General features: G+C 43.2%; 1 protein-coding gene across 1 annotated transcript in view; it reads left to right on the plus strand.

The window, feature by feature from the left end:
• The window catches only part of ZNF512B (zinc finger protein 512B), a 76,337-nt gene that overhangs the window by 12,651 nt on the left and 42,419 nt on the right, over positions 1 to 21,267 (plus strand). The window contains exons 2-10 of the mRNA XM_039326936.1: positions 38 to 163; positions 2,876 to 2,955; positions 8,086 to 8,211; positions 9,950 to 10,128; positions 12,098 to 12,354; positions 14,558 to 14,629; positions 16,301 to 16,456; positions 19,402 to 19,526; positions 21,015 to 21,107. Of these exons, the coding sequence (XP_039182870.1) occupies positions 40 to 163; positions 2,876 to 2,955; positions 8,086 to 8,211; positions 9,950 to 10,128; positions 12,098 to 12,354; positions 14,558 to 14,629; positions 16,301 to 16,456; positions 19,402 to 19,526; positions 21,015 to 21,107 (1,212 nt within the window). The 5' untranslated portion in view covers positions 38 to 39. The remainder of the gene's footprint in view (positions 1 to 37; positions 164 to 2,875; positions 2,956 to 8,085; positions 8,212 to 9,949; positions 10,129 to 12,097; positions 12,355 to 14,557; positions 14,630 to 16,300; positions 16,457 to 19,401; positions 19,527 to 21,014; positions 21,108 to 21,267) is intronic.

Consider the following 21,267-nt stretch of genomic DNA (forward strand, 5'->3'; position numbering starts at 1 on the left):
GGTTCATTGAGATGATGCCCTTTCTTCTTTCTTTCAGCAATGGCAGACCCCTATACCTACAGAGTTGGAAAGAAGCTGGCAGGATCCAGCAGGACCAGCATGGAGAGAGAAAGCACCAAGACAGAACTGAAGGTTCATACAGCCTACGAACAGTCTAACCTGGGTAGGCATTAAGTCTTCCAAGTGGGATCAAGTGTAGGGTGGGGGCCAGGTAGAGGTCGTGAGCAGCAAACTGCCCCTCCAAAGCCTGCATGCCTCTTCTATCTACATCAGTGGTTCTCAACCTTTTTAATGCCACGACCCCCCAACCGGTCGTAAGTCGAGGACTACTCAACCGGTTGTAAGTCGAGGACTACTCAACTGCTGCAGCACCGTTTGCAGATGGGACTTTTGACGGGCTCAGCAGGGCAGAGACAGCCTGGACAATTCCTATTGGCTTTTGAAAGCCAATAGAATTAGACTCTATTCAAGAGAGTCTATCCTATTGGCTTTCAAAAGCCAGTAGAATAAAAGGGAGTAGCACAGCTAAGGAAAAGGGGGAAAAAATGGCAGACTGCGTTGTTTGGCGACCCCCGTGAAATGGTCGTTCGACCCCAAATGGGATCCCGAACCACAGGTTGAGAACCACTGATCTACATCTATCTCACCCCTACACATCACCATGGCAATGTGGGAAAGTACCCCAGCTGGTACAATGACCTTGCCTGCCTAATATCAGCTAGCTTACACCAACAAGATGTTATTGCTCAACTGTTCCTTGTTTTGGGCCTCTGGCTTCTATATTCTTAAGGATTGGTAAGGAGTTTAACCAATGAAATGCTATTGCCATGTAAAACTTTTGCTGCTTGTAATACTGTATAAAAGGCAATAAATGCTGCGTACGGGCAGCCATATTTGCACCCTGCAATGACTGAGCACTGATTACTACAATCAAGGGAGGTCAACTTTTGAACCCAGGGATGGGCATTTGCAACTCCCCATAAATTTTTTTGCCAATTTTTCTGCAAGCGGAACAGAACTCAATTAAGTCCACCATTTGCCCAGAAAATTCTATGGAAACACTCTCAAAGAGTTCAGGTAGGGCGCCCAACAATAAGAATACCGGTGGCTGAGGCAGCCAATAGCAACAGCCCTTAGACTTATATACCGCTTCACATGCTTTACAGCCCTCTCTAAGCGGTTTACAGAGTCAGCCTATTTGCCCCCAACAATCTGGGTCCTCGTTTTACCGACCTCGGAAGGATGGAAGGCTGAGTCAACCTTGAGCCGGTCAGGATCGAACTGCTGGCAGTGGGCAGAGTCAACCTGCAATACTGCATTCTAACCTTAATTCCAGGTTGCTTCTCTCCTTGATTAGTTGGCATCCATTTTTTTTTTTTTTTTGTTCTCCCTAAAATAATTTTACTGCTTGTCTTTGGGTGGCATGAAGCTAGACACAGGGTTTTTTTTTTTAATTATTTTATTTTGATCTTTCAGTCTTTAAAACAATGGCTGTGTTCAAACGGTGTCACCTCAGGTCAGATCGTACCAGATGTATTTCTATTTGATTTTTTTTTTTTGAGGGCTTCACTTTTTGTGCAAAACTGGACCGGCTAATTTATTGCTCAATGTGCAGCTTTGGAAAAGGAGTCAGTTCATTAACCGGGTTGAGAGTATTGTGCAAATGTAGGTAATGTTGTCTCTTCTCTGGCAAAGCGCTCACAGCCTGCAGTAAAGGATGCGTTGTGTCAACATATTTAGAATTGAATATTAAGAAAGGAGAATATTTGCAGCTCAGGGTTGAAATGATAGGTCCTTGTTGCTCTCTGAGCTTGGATTTTTTTTGCAGATCCTTCATCACCTAAACTAGGTAACCTCATCAGTGTTGGAAGGGATTGGCGTTTGCTCTCCTTGCATTCTAGCCCTGATGATGTTACCTAGTTTGGTAGTGAAACGTCTGCAAGAAAACAACTAAGCTCAGAGAGCACCAAGGACCCCTCAGAATTAAATACAGATAGTCCTCAACTTACAACAGTTCAGTTATTGTCTGAAGTTACAATGGGATTGGAAAAAATTACGGCCTTTTTTCGCACTTATTACCATTGCAGCATCCTCCGTGGTCACATGGTCAAAATTCAGACACTTGGAAACTGACTCGAATATAACTTTGGTCACTGTTGTAAGCCGAGGATGACCTGTAGTGCAAGATCAGAAGATAGGAGAGTCCTATGTTAGAACTTGAAGGATTTAATATTTTAGAATAGATGACTGATTTTTAATCGAGTTCTAACTAATATTTTGATGATACGATTACTTTTCCTGATTTACTGATTTTCATTTGTTACTTTTGATTGTTAGGATTATTATTATTTTTTTAGATTTTATTAGTAGTGTTTACTTAATAGATCAACGTATTTGTTTACTAATTGTTTTTAATATGTTACAGTGTAAGCTTTGTTAAAAATGGTTGAATATGATATTTACTCACTATTATGATCCGGACGGTTGCTTGTTTGTTGAAATATGTGATTGTACCTATCCTTATTTTATCCTAATTCCTTATTTCCTTCCCCTCCCCCACTTCCTTTTACCCCTCCCTTTACCATACCTGTATTGTTTCTATTTTTCCTTACGTATATAAATTTAATAAAATTTTGTTAAAAAAAAGAAGAAGAAGAAGATAGGAGAGTCCTGGGCCATAGAATCAGCGAGGGACAACACAACTGAACGGGTGTCATCGTAATTGTCAATAAACCTCTTGTGGAACCTCAAGAGAACGTTGCGTTCCCCAACCACGTCTTGCCACGATGCCGATTACATTCTCACATGAAAACTTATGCATCATTGATCACTGATGTTGATTTCAACATTTTTTTTACTCTCCCTTTCTTGGCAGGAAATGCAATGCACGACAAAACAGAGAGCAAACGGAAAGGAAGGCCCAAGACGGAAAACCAGGCCTTGAGAGATATTCCCGTAAGATTTTAATTGTATTTTCTGTCTTCCCCGGCAACGGGAACAAAAAAGAACGGTCTTGAATGGGTGAGCATTCCTTTTCGCGTAGGATGGCTCAGGAGACGGGGAGTTTAAATTTGTTAGAGCAGTGGTTCTCAACCTGTGGGTCGGGACCCCATTTGGGGTCGAACGACCATTTGACGGGGGTCGCCAAACAACGCAGTCCGCCATTTTCGCCCCCTTTTCCTTAGCTGTGCTACTCCCTTTTATTCTATGGGCTTTTGAAAGCCCATAGAATAGACTCTCTTGAATAGACTCTAATTCTATTGGCTTTCAAAAGCCAATAGGAATTGTCCAGGCTGTCTCTGCCCTGCTGAGCCCGCCAAAAGTCCCATTCTGCAAACGGTGCTGCACCAGTTGAGTAGTCCTCGACTTACGACCGGTTGAGTAGTCCTTGACTTACGACCGGTTGGGGGGTCGCGGCATTAAAAAGGTTGAGAACCACTGACATAGAGTCACAGGGCTGAAAGGGAAGCCAGAGGTCTTCTAGTCCAACCCCCTGCTTAAGCAGGGGTCTTTATACCATCCCGGTTAAATGGTTGTCCAATTTTTCCTTGTAAACCTCCAAGCGGTGAGTACTAATCTCGCCTTAAACACAAAAGCCTGCTGGGTGATTTTGGGCCAATCCCCAAAAGACGGTGAATTCTAGTCTTGCCTTAGGCATGAAAGCTTGCTGGCAACTTTGGGCCAATCTCTCTCTCAACCCAGCCCACCTCTCAGGATTGTTTTGCATGGAAAATAGGAGAAGAATAGAGTATTAGGTATGTTCGCTGCCTGGAGTCGCTTATGAAGTAATAAATGTGGGATAAAAATGGAAGGAAAGGAAGGAAAGGAAGGAAGGAAGGAAGGAGGAAGGGAAGGAAGGAAGGAAGGAAGGAAGGAAGGAAGGAAGGAAGGAAGGAAGGAAGGAAGGAAGGAAGGAAGGAAGGAAAAGATTGACTGCATCGGCATCCAATGTTCAGAACAAAATAGAAAAACACAGACACTTAAGTAGTACCCAGTCCCACTTGCCCAATCTGTCATGTTCCACACATGATGGACTCCAATTCCCATTTCCCCTAGGCAGGATGAGGATGATCGAATTTGTAGTGCACCACTGCTGAGGGCGTCCAGCTGCTTTTAAGTCGCAGCAGAGGAAACACGCTATTTAGATTCACGTGTGATGATTAATTTCATGGATTACGATGAGCCCTTGGATTGCTTAAAGCCTGTAGCCATTGGATAAAAAAAAAAAATCTTCTCTTTAACCCACTTTTGTTTATTTGCTCCCTGGTGGAAAAAGCCATTTTTCCCCCCTGCTTCTGCCATGGATCTGTCGCTCATTCCCGGTGAAGAGAATTCTAGAGCACTGCTTCTCAACTGTGACAACTTGAAAAGGTGCGGACTTCAACTCCCACAATTCCTCAGTCAGCCAAGCAGGCTGAGGAATTCTGGGAGTTGAAGTCCGCACCTTTTCGAGTCATCCTGGACAGGCAACATCGTGTTGCATCTTGTAGCAACACTGAACCTCACGATCTTAAGCAATAATTAAATGCTCAGAGGAACTCCCACCTATTAAAACTTTATTAAGACGATTGCTAGCCTTAAGCCAATAGAATATTCGTAGCTCAAGGTTGAACTGTGGGTCCCTGGTGCTCTTTGAACTTGGTTGTTTTTTTTTTTTTTTTTTGCAGATGTTTCATGACCCAACTAGGTAGATCATCCCAGGGGTGGGATTCAAATATGTGAACAACAGGTTCTCTGTGTGGATGCCGCTTCCGGAAGTCCATTCTGGGCCTGGGCAACAAAAAATTAGCTGCCGGTTCTGCCAAAGTGGTGCGAACCGGCTGAATCCCACCACTGCATCATCCATGCTAGAAGGGAGTGAGTTTTGCTGTCTGTTTTGAGGCTTGCCCTGTCAGTGTTGGTGGGTATAAACCTGGGGTAGGCAACCTGGGCTCTTTTATGACTCGTGGACTTCAACTCCCAGAATTCCTGAGCCAGCCTGGCTCAGCTTGGAAACCTCTCCCTTTTCCCTCAGCGTGGCTAGCTCAAGAATTCTGGGAGTTGAAGTCCATGAGTCATAAAAGAGCCAAGGTTGCCTACCCCTGGTATAAACCAAACAACCAAAACACCTTCTTGCCTGCAATCAATGCCCCGATAAGCAGAGGTTAACACCAAGTTTATTACTAGACTAACTATCATGAATTAAACAACACCCCAATCAAGGAACTACCAAAGCAGACAAACAGTCAAACAGCAAACAACAGCTTAATCGAACGGCCACCAAGAACAGACCCACCAAAACTAAAAAGGCAAGCCACTAGAGAGAGCAAAGCCCATTCCTGTCTAGCATTGAGGATGTTACCTAGGTGGATAACTAAACATCTGCCAACCCCATTCCCTTCTAACAGTGATGAAATTACCTAGTCGGGTAATGAAATGTCTGCAAGAAAAGAACTAAGCTCAGAGTGCACCAAGGACCCCACAATCATCCTCCTCCTCCTCCTCCTCCTCTCCCCACTAGCTTCTAGCACTGATGATGTTACCTATTTGGGTAATGAAATGTCCGCAAGAAAACAACCAAGCTCAGAGAGCAAAAAGGATTCCACAGTCCTCCTCCTCCTCCTCCTCCTCCTCTTCCTCCACTCCCCAAATCCTACTACGTTTTAGCACTGATGTTGTTACCTATTTGGGTCATCAAATGTCTGCAAGAAAACAACCAAGCCCAGAGAACATCAAGGACTCCACAACTGCTTAAACATTACCCACAGACACAGACGCTCATATTGTTCCATTGCCAGATAGCCAGGTAGGGAATGGCATTTGGGGAAGACAGAACGGTTGCTGGAATTGGGTCTGTCTAGTTTAACGAAGAGAAGGACGAGGGGGGACATGATAGCAGTCTTCCAGTCTCTCAGGGGTTGCCCCAAAGAAGAGGGAGTCAAGCTATTCTCCAAAGCACCTGAAGGCAGGACAAGAAGCAACAGATGGAAACTAACCAAGGAGAGAAGCAACCTAGAACTAAGGAGAAACTTCCTGACAGTTAGAACAATTAACCAGTGGAACCACTTGCCTCCAGAAGCAGTGAATGCTCCAACACTGGAAGTTTTTAAGAAGAGACTGGACAGCCATTTGTCTGAAATGGTATAGAGTTTCCTGCCTGAGCAGGGGTTGGACTAGATGACTTCCAAGGTCCCTTCCAACTTTATTATGATGATGATGATTAATAATAATTATTATTATTATTGTGGGTAGTTGTGTACACAGGTAGTTGTGTCCTCCAGTAGCTTTTCCTTTATCATTTGCCCCCCCCCATTCCATCAGCCCTCCATCTTACATCAGGTTGCTGGTTCAAACATGACTTTCTGTATCTAATTGCTATTTCAAAATTCTTCTTTGAAGACTTTCTTTCTCGCTTATTCTCCCACTCACCTGATTTCTCAAAGGCAATATTTCTCAACCTTGGCAAACTTTAGGGCATGTGGACTTTAGTTCCCAGGAATTCCCCTCCAATAGGTACAGACTTGTATGGAACTCCCCACATTCCCTCACCAGCACAGGTAGACTTCAACTCCCAGAATTCCCTTCTAGCATGTGTGAACTTCCAATTCCTAGAATTTACCCAGCTGCGGAATTCTGGGAGTTGAAGTCCGTGCACCTTAAAGTTGCAAAGATTGAGCTAGCTAGGGTGAAGTTTCAGTCATTCTGCTTCTTGCAAGATTTGAGTTTGTGTAATTATCCCTGCATGAGTCTCTGTTCTTTTGATGCCTCCCCAGGAATCTTTACCTTTCAAGGCCAGAATTCCCCCACTAGCATAAGTAGACTACAACGGGGCTTTTCAACCTGTGGTGCGGGTACCACCTGTGGTACATTGGCACCTGGCAGGTGGTACGCAATCATCCTAGAAAAGTGGTAGCAGGGGAGGGGAATGAGTTGAACCGGTGGCAGCACCGCACAAGCCTGAGCGAGAGACGGCTGGAGCTGCAGGGCTGTCAGGGCTCAGTGGAAGCGCCAGGATCAGCGCTTCTTCGGGACTGTCAGGGCTCAGCGGAAGCGCCAGGATCAGCGCCAGGCTCCAGCTGAAGCTCAGCACTGATCCTGGTGCTTCTGCTGAGCCCAGAAGAAGCGCCGATCAGCTGGAATGTTGCAGCATCTCCAGGGTCTTGTGATTTACATTCAGAGGCTTGGCAACTGATTCATATCTATGACGGTCACAGTGTCCCAGGGTCATGTGAAGTGACCAAAACCTGCTGCAACCACCCAGCAGATGGGGGGGGAGGGAATAAAAACCAAACACCCCCCCACCCCACCCCCGCTGCCAATCCTCAACAGAAACGCTCACAACAATGAAAACCTCGGACAGGAGGAAGAGCACTGCTGGGTGGGCAGGCAGGTGTTTGCTCAGCTGTGGCTTGGGGGCCCTTTTTTCAGTGCCATTGTAACTTCAAACAGTCACTAAGCGAACTGTTGTAAGTCGAGGACTACCTGTACTTCATCACTTTTTTCTTTTTCTTTCTTTCTTTTTTTTGGGGTCATAAAGTTTCTGACACTTTGCTAGGCGACTGGTGGTCCTCGGATGTTGTCATATCCTAAAAGTGGTACAATGGGTGAAAAGGTTGAAAAACCCTGGACTACAACTCCCAGAATTTGCCCAGCTGTGGAACACCTTAAAGTTATGAAGATTGAGCTAGGGTGAAGTTTTAGCCATTCTCTTTCCTCCGAGATTTTAGTTTGTGTAATTTATCTCTGCATGAGTCTCTGTTCTTGAGTTGGTTCCTTCTGTCCCCTGGAATGAAAATATTTACCTTTCATGGCTCAGTGGAAAGCCTTGGTTTAATCAGTGTTTCTCAACCTTGACCATTTTAAGGCATGTGGACTTCAACTCCCAGAATTCCACAGCCAGCAATGCTGGCTGTGGAATTCTGGGAGTTGAAGTCCACATGCCTTAAAATGGTCAAGGTTGAGAAACACTGGGTTAGATAGAGATCAAGCTGAGGAACGCAGTTGCACTATTTTTTTTAATTTGTCTGCTCCTCTTTTCTTTATTTTTTAAATTCCTTTTTTGTCTCTTCCCCCCCCCCCCTCATTTTCTGGACTTTCTCCTCTCAGCTGCCTCTGATGAATCAATGGAAGGATGAATTTAAGGCTCACTCCAGGGTGAAGTGTCCTAATTCGGGCTGCTGGCTGGAGTTCCCAAGCATCTATGGCCTGAAATACCACTTCCAGCGGTGCCAGGTAAGAAAAATCAGACCTGCTCTCCTAGTGTGGGGGCCACCTTCTTTGCAACTCTGTGGATGTGTACAGGTAGTCCTTGATTTACGACCACAATTGGGATTAGCTTTTCTGTTGCTGAGCAAAGCGGTTCTTAGTGAGACACCCAATTTTTACAACCATTTCTCAAACCGGGGCAATCTGAAGATGGGTGGACTTCAACTCCCAGAATTCCTCAGCCAGATGGGGAAGGTTGAGAAACACTGGTCTAGAAATGTTGAGAAACACTGGTCTAGAAAGGGTTTTGCTTGGACTTCAGTTCCCAGAGTTCCTCAGCCAACATTGCTGACTTGGGAACTCTGGGAGTTGAAGTCCAGAAAGCTTAAAGTTGCCAAGATTGAAAAATGCTGGTCTAGATAGGCCAAAGGAAGGGTCAGCGGCTTTGACCTGCTAATTAATCTTAACATTACCACTAGGTTTTTAACTCAGCTTTTAAGTGTGCTGTATGAACTCATCCTCAAGTAAGGTAGAACGCTATGGATGTCTCAAAACTGTTTTATTTTTACGCAAGGGCTTGCAGACTATGCTGAGTAAAATTCATGCGGTTAGCCAAATTGGATTATCAAAATTGGACAGCAGAACCGGTGTTTTGTCTAGAACAGCTTCCTCCCGCAACCTGGTGGCCCTCTACGTACAGAAACTTCAAGTCCCAGAATTCTCAGCAGCAGCAATCGTGACAGCAGAAGAGAATTCTGGGACTTGAAGTCCACCTGAGGTTACCCAGGTTAAGAGAATTAACCCAATCTAAAAGATGGATATTTTATTTATTTTATTTTATTTTATTATTTTATTTTATTATTTTATTTATTTTATTTTATTATTTTATTTTATTTTACTTATTATTTTATTTTATTATTTTATTTTATTATTTTTTATTTTACATTATGTTATTTTATTTATTTTATTATTTTATTTTACTTATTTTTTTATTTTATTATTTTATTTTATTTTACTTATTTTATTTTATTATTTTATTTTATTATTTTATTTTATTTTACTTATTTTATTTTATTTTATTATTTTATTTTTTATTATTTTTATTATTTTATTTTATTATTTTTTATTTTATTTTTATTATATTTTATTTTATTATTTTATTTTACGTTATGTTATGTTATTTTTATTTATTTTATTTTATTTTATTATTTTTTATTTTATGTTATGTTATTTTATGTTATTTATTTTATTATTTTATTTTATTTTTGCCATATTATTTTATTTTATTATTTTTTATTATATTTTATTTTATTATTTTATTTTATTGTTTTTTTTATATTTTATTATTTTATTTTATTTTACAGGCATTTTATTATTTTGTTTTTGTTTTTTATTATTTATATTTCATATTTTCTTAGCCACCCATTTCTCTCAGAGAGGGGCTGTGGGCGGTATACAATAGAATCCATAAAATTACATTAAAATCAGAATTAACAAGATCAGAACATTTTGAAATTGTAAAAATAACTGTAAAATTTCAAAAGGTCACAGATTCCAAAATGGCGGAAGGGGGGTTAGCAGTTATTAATAGAGGCGGGAGCTCGCCGTGCTTAGCCCCACGGAAGTCTGGGCCTCTGTGTTCCTCACACAAAGCTGCACAGCCACGTTTTGACCCCTTTGCAGAAGCCAAGAGGTATATTGCGTTTCCCCCCTTCTTTTGCTCTGTTTCCACTGCCTTCTTTCCCTTTTTCTCTCTTCCTTCCAGGGCGCCATTGTTGAGAAACGCACCTTCCCTTGCCTGTACTGTGAAGCTATCTTCACATCAAAAACCCAGCTGGAGAAACATTGTCTCTGGAACCATTTGGAAAGACCGTTGCCGGCAGCCAGCCCCCCAGCAGAAAACAAAATGCAGAAGGCAACCAGCAAGGGGCCAGGGAAGAAAAGGTAGGGGCCAGGACCTCTGGAACAAGAGGAGGGGCTAGGGCAGGGGTAGGCAACCTTGGCTCTTTCCATTCTATTCTATTCTATTCTATTCTATTCTATTCTATTCTATTCTATTCTATTCTATTCTATTCTATTCTATTCTATTCTATTCCATTCCATTCCATTCCATTCCATTCTATTCTATTCTATGATCTGTCTATTCTATTCTATTCCATTCCACTCCACTCCACTCCACTCCATTCCATTCCATTCTATTCTATTCTATTCCATTCCATTCCATTCTATTCTATTCTATTCTATGATCTGTCTATTCCATTCCATTCCATTCTATTCTATTCTATTCTATTCTATTCTATTCTATTCTATTCTATTCTATTCTATTCTATTCTATTCTATTCTATTCTATTCTATTCCATTCCATTCCATTCCATTCCATTCCATTCCATTCCATTCTATGATCTTCTATTCTATTCTATTCCACTCACTCCACTCCACCACTCCACTCCATTCCTTCCATTCCATTCTCCATTCCATTCTATTCTATGCTATTCCATTCCATTCCATTCCATTCCATTCCATTCCATTCCATTCCATTCCATTCTATTCTATTCTATTCTATTCTATTCTATTCTATTCCATTCCATTCCATTCCATTCCATTCCATTCTATTCTATGATCTGTCTATTCTATTCTATTCCACTCCACTCCACTCCACTCCATTCCATTCCATTCCATTCTATTCTATTCTATTCCATTCCATTCCATTCCATTCCATTCTATTCTATTCTATTCTATTCTATGATCTGTCTATTCCATTCCATTCCATTCTATTCTATTCTATTCTATTCTATTCTATTCTATTCTATTCTATTCTATTCTATTCCATTCCATTCCATTCCATTCTATTCTATGATCTGTCTATTCTATTCTATTCCACTCCACTCCACTCCACTCCACTCCATTCCATTCCATTCTATTCTATTCTATTCTATTCTATTCTATTCTATTCTATTCTATTCTATTCTATTCTATTCTATTCTATTCCATTCCATTCCATTCCATTCTATTCTATTCTATTCTATTCTATGATCTGTCTATTCCATTCCATTCCATTCCATTCCATTCTATTCTATTCTATTCTATTCTATTCCATTCCACTCCACTCCGTTCCATTCCGTTCCATTCCATTCCATTCCATTCCATTCCATTCCATTCCATTCTATTCTATTCTATTCTATTCTATTCTATTCTATTCTATTCTATGATCTGTCTATTCTATTCTATTCTATTCTATTCCATTCCACTCCACTCCACTCCGTTCCATTCCATTCCATTCCATTCTATTCTATTCTATTCTATTCTATTCTATTCTATTCTATTCTATTCTATTCTATTCTATTCTATTCTATTCTATGATCTGTCTATTCTATTCTATTCTATTCCATTCCACTCCACTCCACTCCACTCCATTCCATTCCATTCCATTCCATTCTATTCTATTCTTCTATTCTATTCTATTCTAAGGTCTGGGCAACGATGGGCCCTTTACAACTTGTGGACTTCCACTCCCAGAAGTCCTGAGCCAGCACGGCTGAATCAGGAATTCTGGGAATTGGTCCACAGGTTGTAAAGGAGCCATGGTTGCCGACCTCTGCTATAGGAGAAGGAGTGGCAGAAGCTGGGGGCGGAGTCAAAAGAGGAACCAGCCTACAATCCCAATGTAGTCAAGAGTAGTCTGCTTTTGACTACATTGGGATTGTAGGCTGGTTCCTCTTTTGATTCTGCCCCCAGCTTCTGCCACTCCTTCTCCAAATCTTTTGAATTCCATTGACCCGTATCTAACGCTAACCTTAGCAGAGAAGATTCCTGCGAATGGGCTTTTAGCAATAGAGCAGCTTCACTGGACCTGGTTTTTCGCACCCGACTCTTGCCTGGCTTGACTTCTCCTTCAACCTACCTTTTGCCCTAGAGCTGCCGAACGGACCATGACCCCCTCCCTTCACCCCAAACAAGCCAAGGTGGAGAAGGCTGTCGCCTTGCAACACCCCGAGAACGGAGAGCATGCGGCCGTGAGCCAAGGCATCCGGGTTTTGCAGACCGCTGCAGCTGGAGGCGGGGAAGGGGCTGCAACCCCGCTGGGCCAGACACCGGGCAGCCGCGGCTCTAAACATCAGGCCAGCAGACAGGCCTATAAGCAAGAGGAAGACCCCGAAAGGATGAAGCACAGTAAGATTAGAGCAGCATTTCTCAAACATTTTTGGGGGGTGGGCAGAGGCACCCCATTTCCTCTGAGTTTAAAATTAGAAGGACGTGTGGTGTGGGGTTGCTTGTGTTGTGGAATGGAACGATCTAAATTCTAAACTGACCAATCATCTCTGCATCAGCAGAACTGCCTATCTTTAGCCCAGCGGCAGGCAACCTTGGCTCTTTTATGACTCGTGGACTTCAACTCCCAGAAATCCCGAGCCAGCATGGCTCAGCTTGGAAACCCCTCCCTTTTCCCTCAGTGTGGCTGGCTCAGGAATTCTGGGAATTGAAGTCCACAAGTCCTAAAAGAGCCAAGGTTGCCTACCCCTGGTCTAAACCAAACATTGGTTCCTTCAGTGGCATCCTAGGACAGGGGTAGGCAACCTTGGCTCTTTTATGACTCGTGGACTTCAACTCCCAGAATTCCTGAGCCAACATGGCTCAGCTCCCTTTTCCCTCAGCGTGGCTGATCAGGAATTCTGGGAGTTGAAGTCCACGAGGCCTAAAAGAGCCAAGGTTGCCTACCCCTGATCTAAACCAAACATTGGGTCCTTCAGTGGCATCCTAGGACAGGGGTAGGCAACCTTGGCTCTTTTATGACTCGTGGACTTCAACTCCCAGAATTCCTGAGCCAACATGGCTCAGCTCCCTTTTCCCTCAGCGTGGCTGACTCAGGAATTCTGGGAGTTGAAGTCCACGAGTCATAAAAAAGCCAAGGTTGCCTACCCCTGCTTTAGCCAAAGCCATTACAGGTGATCCTCAACTTACAGCGATTCATTTGGTGACCGTTCAGAGTTACAACGGCACTGAAAAATGCGACTAGTGGCCGTTTTTCACACTTATTAGAAAAAAAAATCCCCCGGGTGACGTGATCAAAATTAGGGCAACTGGCATATATTTATGACAGTTGCCCTTACCCGGGGTCATTGATCCCTTTTTGCAACTTTCTAATGGGGAATCCAGATTCAGTTAATATCCGTGTTACTAATTTAACAGCTGCAGTGATTCACTTAGCAAGGGTGGAAAGAAAGGCCGTAAATGGGGGCCAAACTCATTTAACAACTGATTTGCTTAGCAGCAGTCATTTTGGGCTCAATTGTGGTCATAAATCAAGGACTTCCTATATACCTTTATTGTAAAAGTAAACTCTACTGATTGATTTTGCAGTATCTTCCTTATTTGGGGAGCGGGGGGGGGGGGCATCCTTGAAATTATCCTGCCTGGGTCACCAGCATTTGGAAGTCTCAGCTCCAAACATTGCTGAAAGATTATGCATTCTCTCTTGTGTTGTTATTTTCTAAACCCAAGATTCTAGTCCTCATGTTAATGAAGACAAATTTGGAACCTGTATGGATAGTAACTAGTGAAACCTCAGAAGCTCAAGAAGGCTAAGGAGAGATTTCTGGGCTGGGGGTGAGGGTAGGAATTGTGCACCCCATTTTATTTATTAATTGATTTATTGAATTGCCGAATTTCTATTCAAATGTGAGCCAAAGACTTGAACAGCCCAAGGAAACAAATTAGAATTAGAATAATTAGAATTAGAATTAGAAAGGACAAGAAGCAACGGATGGAAACTAATCAAGGAGAGAAGCAACCTAGAACTAAGGAGAAATTTCCTAACAGTTAGAACAATTAACCAGTGGAACCACCTGCCTCCAGAAGTGGTGAATGCTCCAACACTGGAAGTTTTTAAGAAGAGATTGGAAGCCATTTGTCCGAAATGGTATAGGGTTTCCTGCCTAAGCAGGGGGTTGGACTAGATAGCCTCCAAGGTCCCTTCCAACATTATTATTATTATTATTATTATTATTATTATTATTATTATTTAGAATTAAAATTATTAGAATTAAAATTAAAATTACAATTATTAGAATTAGAATTATTAGAATTATTTGGCCGTGATTAGACACACAAGGAATTGGTCACTATAAAAAGAGTAAAACCACAAAAAAACCCAATAAAAATAGAGAACGGAGAGGGCATGATAAAAGTCAGGAGAAGTCAAACCGGATTTATTGAATCTAATAATTAGATTTAACGCTGGTTATTTTGCTCTCTCTCTTCAAGGCCATCAGTTGAGGAATAAATTATGCAAAACCATGTGCTAATTGCAGAAAAGCAACTCAACACCCAGGGGTTTGACCAAAGTTTTATTTCTGTTTTCTCCTTTTTGAGTTAGGAAGGAAACAGAAAACGCCTAAGAAGTTCACTGGCGAGCAGCCATCCATCTCAGGAACGTTTGGATTAAAAGGTAAAAACAAAATATGTCTCTGTTTTTTTATCCCTCGCCAATAATCCTAAATAATAACTCAGTAACACGGGAATGTTTGAACTCTTTTATCTGCAAAGGCGAGGGGGTGGGTCCCTCTTCATCCATTTTTCTGGCACAACATTCTTTGTAGCTTTGGTTCATGTGGACTAGAAACCTATCTCGTTTGGGGGCTATTCGCTGTTTGTTGCACGTGGCTGGTAGAAAGTTTTTCAGCACCTGCTGCTTCTCTCTCCTTCCCCGTTTCTGGCTTCGGCATTGCGCCCTTTCTTGAGCTGGGCGGACTTCCTCACGGTCCCTCATATCTCGGTCACTTCCCCCCAGCTGGACAACTGCAGTGCGCAGTGCATGGGGCTGTCCTTGAAGACTATATGGAAGTAACAACTGGGGCAGAATCTTCCAGTATGCTCAAATGTTTGCTGCCCTTTGGTGCAGATCAAAGTGCGGGTTATTACAGACCTCTACAGATAGTCCTCAGCTTATGACGAGTCGCCAAAAGCTAGGTACATTTGGCCCTGGTTAATGTCTGGAAAGGAGACCACCAGGAGATCCCCACTGCTATCAGCCAGGCTGGGAAAACAAAAGCAAAGATGCCACTGGTTGAGCCCCACTGGAAAACATCTTACGGGGCTGATTATTGGACCAGGGACTCAGAGTTTCTGAAGGCTGGGCTTTTGCTTTGCCGCAGACACGTTCTGTTTAAATTTGGTTTAAATTTTAAGAAAAATGGAGTGGATTAGGCCCTTTTTTCTTGCAGAGAGACCTAGAGGTCAGCGTGCAGCCATGTGTGCCCTGCTGGGACCTTCCTAGGAGATTATACCTGGTTCTTCTAAGCCAGAGACTGGGCGGGGGGGGGAGGGGAATCCTTGTTGCTCTCTGAGCTAGCTTGTTTTCTTGCAGACGTTTCATGACCAAACTAGGTAACATCATCAGCACTGAAGAAGTCAGCTAGTTTGATCTGCAAGAAAACCACCAAGCTAAGAGAGCACAAAGGAAGCCACAATCATTGGCCTTCCTCCTCCTCCTCCTCCTCCTCCTCCCCCCCCCCCACATCCCACAGTCCCTTCTAGCACTGATGATACCTAGTTTGAGTCATGAAGTGTCTTCAAGAAAACCACCAAGCTCAGAGAGCACCAAGGACCTCACAGTTCTCCTCCTCTCCACATCCCACACTCCCTTCTAGCCCTGATGATCTTAACCTAGTTTGGGTTGTGAAATGTCTGCAAGGAAACCCAGCAAGCTTAGAGAGCACCAAGGATCCCAGTTCTCCTCCTCCTCTTTCTCCTCCTCCTCCTCCTCCTCCTCCTCCTCCTCTTCCTGCTCCTCCTCTCCACATCCCATACTCCCTTCTAGCCCTGATGATCTTAACCTAGTTTGGATTATGAAACGTCTACAAGAAAACCACCAAGCTCAGAGAGCACCAAGGATCCCAGTTCTCCTCCTCCTCCTCCTCCTCCTCCTCCTCCTCCTCCTCCTCCTCCTCTTCCTCTCCACATCCCACACTCCCTTCTAGCCCTGATGATCTTAACCAAGTTTGGGTCGTGAAACGTCTGCAAGGAAACCCAGCAAGCTCAGAGAGCAGCTCATTCCAACCCGCAGCCAGAAACTGCGCAGCGCTCACCCCTTCCAACATTAATTTCTCCTTTTCAACAGGGCTGGCGAAAGCAGAAGACAAGGCTAAAGCACACCGCGCAAAGAAGTTGGAAGCTTCCCTCCTCAGCGGTAATACCGAAGACCGTAAGAAAAAGCTGACAGGATCCAGTGTGAAAAAAGAAACCACCACTGTATCAATAGCTCATTCAGCTACAGGTAAGATTGACCAGGATGCTCTGTTAGTAGCAATTCCCTTATTTTGCTGGTTGGTGTTTTTGAAGCTTGAGCACTTTACGATTTGTGGATTTCAACTCCCAGAATTCCCCAGCCAGCATGGCTGGCTGGGGAATTCTGGGAGTTGAAGTCCACATATCTTAAAGTAGCCAAGTTTCAGAAACATTCTGTTAGGCTGATTTGTTGTTGTTAATTGCGAAGTCGTGTCCGACCCATCGCGACCCCATGGACAACGTTCCTCCAGGTCTTCCTGTCCTCTACCATCTTCTGGAGTCCATTTAAGTTCACACCTACTGCTTCAGTGACTCCATCCAGCCATCTCATTCTCTGTCGTCCCCTTCTTCTATTGCCCTCAATCTTTCCCAGCATTAGGCCCTTCTCCAGTGAGTCCTTCCTTCTCATTAGGTGGCCAAAGTATTTGAGTTTCAACTTCAGGATCTGGCCTTCTAAAGAGCAGTCGGGGTTGATCTCTTCTAGGACTGACCGGTTTGAACGCCTTGCAGTCCAAGGGACTCGCAGGAGTCTTTTGTTAGGTTGATGGTAGCTTGTAAACTACCGGTATTTGATTCCCCCCCCCCAGTGGCTTTTATGGCCCGTGAGCACTTTAACCTTGGTTCCTAATCAGGTTAATCCCCAAATCATAGGATTGTACCGTCAAATGGGCAGCGTTGGGGGATACCCAGTCCTCCCTCCCCAAACCTTTATAAAGATATCTGATTTTAACAGCATTGTGCAGTTACAAGTATCCCTCAACTTAACAACCATTTGTTTAGTGACCATTCAAAGTTACAACGGCACCCAAAAAGGTGACTTATGATCATTTGTCACATGACTGTAGCACTATTACCCACAATCAAGTGCTTCAGATGCTTGTTGACTGGCTCATAATCCCGGTTCACCTTTTCACCTAAGATACACCCCGTAAAAATATCCAAATATAAATAACAACAGCAAAATTACTCCCAAGCAGCCTGTCAAGATTGCTATCTGCTTTTCAACAGGCACCAAATGGGTAGAAGCAATTAAACCTGACATCCATGTGGATATATCCTTTACTATGCATTTTTTCTGCACACTGAAAACTTGGTTATTTTTCTTTTCCTGCCTTGGAAAACTATAAAGTTCTTCGGTTCGTTGGCCCTCAGATTCTTCCCTTGCTGCCTTTTGCAATTTTGGCAAATAATCTGTAGACCTTTAAAAGTCAAAATATCTTTCTCTGGGATCAGCCCAAAATATATTTCTCTGGAAAATCTCTTACTGAACTGAAGACAGCTGGATTTTCCAAATAAACACATCAGCAACTTCTCCTAGCTAGCTAATTCATTTTCCCAGATTTTGTATCTGAAATTGATGTCATGAATAACTCCGCAAGCCTACATTGATCCACGGATGGGAGTTAAGCCAACCCCATAATTTCTGTAACTGCTCGCCTGCCATTGATTATTGTGTTTTTCAAGAACGTTGTGATTCAAAGCAGAATTATGTCAAGAGTTTTCTTTCCTTTGCAGGGGTCTTCAAACTCGGCCCTTTTATGACTCATGGACTTCAACTCCCAGAATTCCTCAGCCTGGCATGCTAGCTGAGGAGTTCTGGGAGTTGAAGTCCATGAGTAAGGGCCGAGTTTGAACACCCCTGTGTTACAGGAATGATTGTTTTGATTTTCAGATGCTTAAGTGACTTTTAATCCAGCCAGACAATTTGGTTATTGACTAAGTTAACCTAGAAGTAAGGAGAAACAGGGGTCTTCAAGCTTGGCCCTTTTATGACTTGTGGACTTCAACTCCCAGAATTCCTCAGCCAGGCATGCTGGCTGAGGAATTCTGGGAATTGAAGTCCACAAGTCATAAAAGGGCCAAGTTTGAAGACCCCTGAGGAGAAACTTCCTAATAGTGAGGACAGTTAACCAGTGGAACTGCTGGCCTCCAGAGGTTGAGGGTGCTTTATCATTGGAGGTTAGTAATAGTAATAGTAGTAAAGTTGGAAGGGACCTTGGAGGTCATCTAGTCCAACCCCCTGCTCGGGCAGGAAACCCTACACCATTTCGGACAAATGGCTGTCCAGTCTCTTCTTAAAAACTTCCAGTGTTGGAGCATTTACTCTTCTGGAGGCAAGCTGTTCCACTGATTAATTGTTCTCACTGTCAGGAAGTTTCTCCTTAGTTCTAGGTTGCTTCTCTCCTTGATTAGTTTCCACCCGTTGCTTCTTGTCCTGCCTTCAGGTGCTTTGGAAAATAGCTTAATTCCCTCTAGGTTTTTACGAAGAGACTTGTGAGAAATGGTATATAGGGTGTCCTGTTTGAGCAGGGGGTTGGACTAGATGACCTACAAGGTCCCTTCCAATTCTGTTATTTTAAGTTAAATAAGAACTTCAGCTAGTCCTCGATTTATAACAATTCATTTAGTGACTGTCCAAAATTACAATGGCACTGAAAAAAATGACATAACTGGTTTTTACACATGACCATTGTAGCATTTCCATGGTCACCAGGAGACGGTGAGTTCTAGTCCCACCTTAGGCATGAAAGCTGGCTGGGTGACTTTGGGCCAGTCACCAGGAGATGGTGAGTTCTAGTCCCGCCTTAAGCATGAAAGCTGGCTGGGTGACTTTGGGGCAGTCACCAGGAGACGGTGAGTTCTAGTCCCGCCTTGGGCCAGTCACTCTCTCTCTGAACCCAACCCACCTCACAGGGTTGTTATGGGGAAAATAGGAGGAGGAAAGAGTATTAAGTATGTTAGCTGCCTTTAGTTATTTATTAAAATAACAAAGGCAGGGAAATAAATAAACAGAAACAAATGAGAACGAAAGTAATACTATACTACATATTGGTCCTGAAAAGTCAAAATAGAGCTCTCGAATAAAACCAAAACTGAGCTCCCTCACTGTTGAGCCTGACCAGCATTCATGGCTTGTCTTTTTCTCTTCTCTAGCAAGCCCTGAGGAGCAGTGGCAGCGGACAATCAACGAGAAGGGAGAAGTCGCTTGCCCGACCTGTGGCATGATCACCCGGAAGACAGTCCTGGGTCTCAAGAAGCACATGGAAGTCTGCCAAAAAGTAGGGAGCTGCACATTCCCCATTAAAATGTCGAGGAACGAAACCCGTGTTCTGCAGCTGCGAATTGCTTTCAATGGGCCCACTCTGGCCCAACACCAGCTTTTGTCCTGTTCCTTTGGGCTACACTAAGGTTGACTCCTGGGCCACTGACTCTGAATTCCAGGCCCCTGGAATGGGCATCACAATTGCTGGGTTGCGGCAGTTTAATATACGAGTAGTCCTCAACTTAACAATAGTTCATTTAGTGACCGTTCAAAGTGACAATGGCACTGGGAAAAAAAAGACTTATGACCATTTTTCATACTTATGACCAGGGGTCTTCAAACTTGGCCAATTTAAGACTTGTGGACTTCAACTCCCAGAATTCCTCACCAGGCACGCTGGCTGAGGAATTCTGGGAGTTGAAGTCTACAAGTCATAAAAGGGCCCAGTTTGAAGACCCCTGGTTTAGGACTACATACCTGTATTACATTCTTTATGAGGGGGAAAAAAGGAGAAATCTTACCCTTGTTCTACATTTAGTGATAAATGTACCTACCTTCCAGCCGCAGAGCCACAAAGCAGCCAACAAAAATCTGAGCTAGGCCTCTATCTACTCTTTTTTTCCAGAATGTTCCTTCAAGATTTCCTCAAAATACTCATATCTGCTTTATATATTCTATAGCAGTTATATATTCTATAACTTGGCCCTTTTATGACTTGTAGACTTCAACTTCCAGAATTCCTCAGCCAGCATGCCTGCCTGAGGAATTCTGGGAGTTGAAGTCGCAAGTCACAAAAGGGCCAAATTTGAAGACCCTTGTTTATGACCATTGCAGCATCCCCATGGTCTTGTGATCAAAATTCCGTGGGCTTGGCAACTGACTCATATTTATGACGGTTGCAGTGTCCCGACTTACCATCCCAATTGAGCCCAAAATTTCTGTTGCTAAGTGAGACATTTGTAAAGTGAATTTTGCCCCATTTTATGACTTTCCTTGCCACAGCTGTTGTGAATCACTGCAGTTGTTAAGTTAGTAACATGGCTGTTAAGTGAATCTGGCTTCCCCCATTGACTTTGCTGGTCGGAAGGCCACAAAAGTGGATCACGTGATCCCGGGGCACTGTGACCGTCATAAATACGAGTCAGTTGCCAACCACCTGAATTTTGATCATGTGACTACAGAGACGCTGCCATGGTCATAAGTGTGAAAAACAGCCCAAAGTCACTTTTTTCAGTGTCGTCGTAACTTTGAATGGTCACTAAATGAAGTGTAGTACCTGCATTTTTATTATTTCACTGGGATCATAAGCTATTCCCCATTTTGAGCAACTCTGAATAGCATTCATAAGTTGGCTTAAAAACAACAAGAGGATAAGCAAAAAACGGATGTACAACAGAGTCACGTATGCCAATTAGTAGTGCTAGGTGTAGTTTGAGAAAAGGAAAATCAAATCCGCTCTAGATTTCTCGGTCTGAAATATATGTATTTTTCTCCTTTGTTTTAGCTGCAGGATGCCTTGAAATGCCAGCACTGTAAAAAACAGTTCAAGTCCAAAGCAGGGCTGAATTATCACACGATGGCAGAGCACATGAACAAGGTATGGAGTTTCTGCACGTAGATCTATGTCGGGGTAGGCAACCTTGGCTCTTTTATGACTCGTGGACTTCAACTCCCAGAATTCCTGAGCCAGCCACGCTGAGGGAAAAGGGAGAGGTTTCCAAGCTGAGCCATGCTGCCTGAGGAATTCTGGGAATTGA

Source organism: Crotalus tigris, unplaced genomic scaffold (genome assembly GCF_016545835.1).
Source record: "Crotalus tigris isolate CLP2741 ecotype Arizona unplaced genomic scaffold, ASM1654583v1 scf7180000024347.1601321, whole genome shotgun sequence".
Lineage (NCBI taxonomy): Eukaryota > Metazoa > Chordata > Lepidosauria > Squamata > Viperidae > Crotalus > Crotalus tigris.